Genomic DNA, 6,094 nt, shown 5'->3' with positions numbered 1-6,094 from the left:
TTAGTCTGTTTTGCTCACCAAGGCTGCATTTATTTGATCAATAATAAATTGTTAAATATTATTGCAGTTTTAAATAGCTGTTTTCTATTTAAATATATTGTAAAATGTAATTTATTCCTGTGATGCAATGCTGCATTTTCAGCATCATTACTCCAGTCTTCAGTGTCACATGATCCGTCAGAAATCATTCTAATATGCTGATTTGCTGCTCAAGAAATATTTCTTATCATTGTCAATATTGAAAACAGTTTTTTCAGTTTTGATGAATAGAAAGTTTGAAAAGTATTTACTGTAATTTTTGATCAGGGCTCTCTTACAAATGATATTAGACATTTATATATAAACAACTGGATAAAAATGCCATCTGGATGCAACTTGCAGATATACAAAACAATGATTTCCAGTGACAATTTAACAAGCCACATGAAACATTTATAATTGCATATTGCATATCGATACACTACTTTTAAAATGTAACAGGCATCATATACAATATGCAGTATGCAGTACATACTATGCAAGTATTCCAAATTCCGTTCCGAATCAAATTGAAATGGCGTGACAGCAAAAGACAGTGCTGGATGAGGCCTTTCTTTTACTGTGTGATTCTCTTCTCTTTCCTTCAGTTAATGAATGATAGTTAGAGTATATACACAGATCTTAAGGTAATATAACAATCAAAACTATGTTTAAGAGTGGTAGAGGAACTCAGAAGGCATTGGGGAGTTTGTGTTGTGACCGTGTTGTGCTAATGTGTTTTGTGTGTGTTGCGACGGAGAGGTGCCGGTGGGGCTGGATGGGCTCAGAGATCTGTGGGACAGTTGGGGTGAAGGCACTGATGGGGACGTGATGGTGGAATTGTCCGAAACATTGTCCACTCCCACGCTCTCCTGATATAGACAGTTTCTCCTGAATTTTGCACGGGCATTCTGGAACCAAACCTGCAGAAAATAAAGACATCATTAGGATTTGACACAATTAGACTTATTTACATATCATCGGTGATGGAGGGAATAAGAGAGTGTTTTTTTGTTTTTGTTTTTCTTCACGGAAACAAGAACATCTGACTGTCTGTATTCAAAGGAATCACATGATCAATGTTGTAAATTTACTTTGATAAGTGGCCTAGAAATAGTGCCAAACCTCAAATATTTTGTATTCATTTTTCATCACAACATTAATTTAAACAGTTTCTAAACCCTACACCATGGAAGCTCGTTTCCACCATGGAATAAAAAATAAATAAAAGCGGTAACTGCAACTTTTTATCTCATAATTCTGACTTTTTTCTTGCAATTGTAAGTTTACAATCTGCACTTCTGACTTGTTTTCTCACAATTGTGAAACCTGTTTTCAGAATTTCAATTGTATATCTTGCAGTTTGAAGTTATAAACTCGTAATTGTGAGTTTACATCTCTCCATTCTCATCTATTTTATATCTCACACTTTTTTTTTCTCACAATTGATTGTATAAATCTCACAATTATGACTTTTTTCCATAATTGCAAATCATATAATTTTGTAATTGCTAGTTTACATCTTGGAATTCTGAATTTTTTCTCGTAATTCTGCAATTATGGAAGCTTGTTTGAGATAAAAAGCAAATAAAAAAGGTATTTGCGACTGTTTTATCGTACAATTCTGACCGTTTTTCTTGCAACAAGTATATATCTCACAATTTTGTCTTTGTAAATTCAGAATTCTGAGAAAAAAATGTGAGATGGAAACTCATAATTCATCATTAGGATTTGACAACGTTAGAGATTGTGAGATGTAAACGAGATGTAAACTCACAATTACAAGGTATAAATTCAGAACTGTGAGAAATAAACTCTTAATTCTGAAAAAAACAAAAACAAACAAGCTTCCATTCTAAACCTTTGTGTTTATTTCCATGCTTAAATGCCACATTTTGAATGTGGTCTCAGACTTTTGGATCCCGCTGTATGTGTAAGTCAAACAGAGGTCCAGAGAGGTTTTTCTGACCTGGAGCACACGTTTGGTGAGGCCGGTTTTCTGGGCGAGCTCTTTGAGGTCTTTGGCATCTGGATTGTGGTTGTGGGTGAAGAAGTTCTGCATGCTCCGCAGCTGGTGATGCTTGAAAGACGTTCTCATGCGTTTGGACTTCTGACAGCTCACTCTCTCCGACAGGTCCACACCCATATCGCTCACATCTATAGAGCGCACACAAACAGTTAATCATCACTGATATGACTCACGCTAAAGGCCAGGCCAATACAGTCAACAATAGCAAACATTGTCTTCTCATTTTCATCTTCTGCATGCATATACTTGAGAATAAAAGTACCAGAACTATGACAATTTATTCTTAAAGACCCTTTTATATAGAACATGGTTTACTACAGTCAATCTATAATATTTATAGGAATAATTAATACATTTTTTAATAAGTTTTTCATATATTATTAAGTAAATTATATATTTTAATATGATTTTTATATATTATTAAGTACATTTACATATTAAGTAAAATGGTATTAATTAAAAATATATTTTACATTTAAATTATATTTGCTTTTTATAGGATCTGACTTTGTAATGCTGACATTGTTTGATAAGAAATATTAATATTTTTATTCTGTTAATCCCAAATAAATGCAAAATATATACTACTGGTCAAAAGTTTGGAATAATTACGTCTCTTATGTTAACCAAGGCTGCATTAATTTGATCAAAATAAAATCAATAATATTAATCATATTAAAAGCAATAATATTGTGAAATATTAGAATTTCAAATAACTGTTTGAGTATACAGTGAGTATATTTTGAGTATTCAGAGTCACATGATGCATTATAAATCATTCTAATATGCTGATTTGGCACTTAAATATTAATGATGTTACTTATTAACAATGTTGAAGCTGTTTTTGCTGCTTCTGGAAACTATGCAGAACATTTTTTCAGGATTCTTTGAATAAAAAGGTAAAATATTTATTTCATTTTGTTTTACTTACCCCAAACTTGGTACTTTGGTACTGTTTCATGGTTTAAATAAATAAATAAATAAGCAGCTATTTTTACAACTATTTTAACAGCTTTGCCATTGCATGAATTAATAACACTTAAAATATATAGAAGAGAAAAGTTACTTTAAATAGTAATAATATTACTTTTTTTTTTTTTTACTGTATTTTTAATCAAATAAGTACAGATTTGGTGAGTATAAGAGACATTTAAAAACAATTACTTATTCCATACTTTTGACATGTAGTGTAAAAATACAGATTATGAAAATCTTATAAAATTATGCTAATATCTAAAATGCATTACCTGAATTATAAGCAACGTGGTCTGTTGCATTACAGTTTTTCCTCTTCCGGGCCCGTCCTCTGTGCACAGGGGTCCCTTCATTGCTCTCAGGGTTTGGCTCTCCTGGAGACATGTCTGAACAATATAAATCTGTATGATTGTATTCCCTCTGCAGCATCGTCTCGAAATGTACCCGGCAGTACACTGACGTCTGTCTCATCCCGTAGTGATCTCCAGTGAGCAGCACTTTGTCGCAGGTGGCACAGCAAAAGCAGCTCAAGTGATACACCAGATCCCCGGCGCGCATCACTACCTCTGTGGCAGAGATTCCCAGGTGGCACCGCGCACATCTTTGCAAAGAAAACCTCCTACTTAAGAGAATACATCTTTATTACACAGATACATTTAACTGCATGTGTGAAACCTAAAAACTCTGGACAGGGGTGTTGGGGCACGTTGTCACAAAACAATGGTTCAGTATTTAGCTAGAATCTTTTGCATTTCTGGTCTTTCATGAAATGTTCTGTTTTATAATTATCATACATTTAATTTTACATTTACACAATTTATACATTTAATATTTTTTAAATGTTGTGGATAATTAATTTTTTTAACATTAGATAATATTTCATTCAAAGATAGCTCTGTTCTTTTCAAATGTGTCAATAAACAGCAAGTTCACATGGTGGCAAATTGCACTGTAGGCTATCTGGCAACAAGGCCACAAGGTCAACGTTCGTTAAATGAATTACTTTTTGTGGGGATTCGACATTTTAAAGTACCAAAAAAGTATTAAAAATAAACCTGCTCTGACAAATATTCGCTGGGGTAAAAAGCGTGACAATAGCCCCCCTAATAGAGAAGTTTATCTAAATATAAATGTATTTTACCTGTAATAGTCCTCCTTACAGTAAATGTGTCCGTGTTTGCTGAAGCACGAGAGCTCTGACTCCAGGTCAGCGTGACACGCGCTGCATTTCAAACAGCGCTCGTGCCACCGTCTGTCTGCCGCGAGCAGGTAGAAGCGATCTGAGATCAGCGCGCCGCAGCCCGCGCACACCGGAGACTCGCAGCCCTGGAACACCACAGCTAAACATTTATCGTCGCTATATCAAACATCCTGAGTTTAAGTTGTCATATATTTGACCAAAATCGGTTCATTTATAACCTATGCTGTTTAAGTTCTCGTCCATTTTCAAAGACTGTGAATGCATCAACATTTAATTTATTTATATGAATAAATAATGTTTTGAAGCCGACTAGCCTACTTCTTCATTAATCAACCTAAAAATAATTCATGTGTGGTTTACTGTGCTAATTGTGCCAATGCAGAACTTGGCAATGCTGTTAATGGTGTTAAATATTATTATTGTTAACTTTAATAGCCTAATACTTATAATTTGGCTATATAGCCTACTTTAAAACAATTTTCTATATACTGAATTTAATATTCCATGTCTTGTGCAAAACTAAAAAAACCAAACAAACAAACAAAAAAAAAACATCTCTGGCAACTAATAAAATAAAATAAAAAGGTAGGCCTATTTAATATTGTAACATCTAAATTAAAAAGGTTTTATAACACATATCGAACGACAGTTTACTGCACATTTTCACTTTTTACATTGCTAAAAGTTGAAATAATAAAATAGGATTTATATTTACATTACAAAAGAATAAAATTAATTCTTACTGATTCATTGTTTTCCATGTTGATAGCAGTGAGGTCCTTCACTCCGCGGTGCAAGGATGAATGTCTATATTTTAACTCCTTTGAGTCAGAGAAATGAGATGTCTCCAAAGAGGAGGCTATCCTCGAGGATGTTCCACCTGTTGCTTGATCTATCTATCTATCTATCTATCTATCTATCTATCTATCTATCTATCTATCTATCTAGCCTATCTAGCCTATCTATTTCACTCATACAAATTTCTATCATCTTTTACTGTATTTAAAATGCATTTAAAGGTATAAACGTAAATAAAGGAAAACTTGTGACTAAGCTGTTCAAAATGCGTGTCCAAAACTAACTAAATCTCCGAGTCTAAATGAACTGCAATCAGAAAGTTTGTTTGGAATAACAGATTCCCAGTGAGGATGTTGCCTGTCTTCATCAATGTCTCTAATTCCGTCTTCAGTTGCCCCTTTTTCTTTTGGGTAAGAGTGGACGGGATGTAGTTGCATTTGCGCAGAATCAGGGTTTGTGGAGATCTGTTAACTCAGTCAGGCTTTTGAATAAGGCTACATCAGACTCCGTGCGCTTAGGGACAGGAGGAGGTTACCGCTGTTTGCTCTCGTGGATCCTGAGCTCATATTACTGAATCATCTTGAGAAATAGCAAGCTTATCCATATCCATATTCACTTTATAGCCTATAATGTAGGCTACCTATTGCGCATGCTATATTCTATTCTGTTCTAAAACGGAAAACGTTATTCAGAAATATACAATAAAAAATACAATAAACAATATACATTGTATAAGCAGTACAATATACGGATACTCGTCCTCGAACTGAATTGCACTATAAAATGATCATAGAAACCATTGGCATCCGGTCAGAGATAATATGTGACGTCTATAGCCTATGTAATCTCCATGTATATAACAAATATTTTAATTTTGTATCTGCAAGCATTTAACTTTAAATGTTTATATATATATAATATATAATATATATATATATATAGGGCTCAAATTGAGGGGGCATGCGGGGGGATGACAAAAGGCATCCCCTCTGTAAAACCACCATCCCCCCTTACCATCCCCTTTGGATCATTATTTTTTTGTATTACGTAAAACTTATCATGCACATTAAATG

At 33.8% G+C, this 6,094-nt stretch overlaps 1 protein-coding gene across 1 annotated transcript; it reads right to left on the bottom strand.

Moving 5' to 3' along the window:
* Nucleotides 1-588: 588 nt before the first annotated feature.
* lhx2a (LIM homeobox 2a) lies at nucleotides 589-4,984 on the bottom strand. The gene is made up of 5 exons (XM_058759269.1): nucleotides 4,967-4,984; nucleotides 4,164-4,348; nucleotides 3,295-3,641; nucleotides 1,988-2,175; nucleotides 589-941 (listed from the first exon to the last, which is right to left on the bottom strand). Exons 1-5 carry the CDS (start codon nucleotides 4,982-4,984, stop codon nucleotides 690-692), a joined length of 990 nt encoding a protein of 329 aa, XP_058615252.1. The 3' UTR covers nucleotides 589-689.
* Nucleotides 4,985-6,094: the final 1,110 nt, after the last annotated feature.

The sequence above is a fragment of the Onychostoma macrolepis genome, chromosome 21, assembly GCF_012432095.1.
Source record: "Onychostoma macrolepis isolate SWU-2019 chromosome 21, ASM1243209v1, whole genome shotgun sequence".
Taxonomy (NCBI): domain Eukaryota; kingdom Metazoa; phylum Chordata; class Actinopteri; order Cypriniformes; family Cyprinidae; genus Onychostoma; species Onychostoma macrolepis.
The sequence above is the reverse complement of the archived record's forward strand: the minus strand, read 5'-3'. Positions and strand labels throughout refer to the sequence as shown.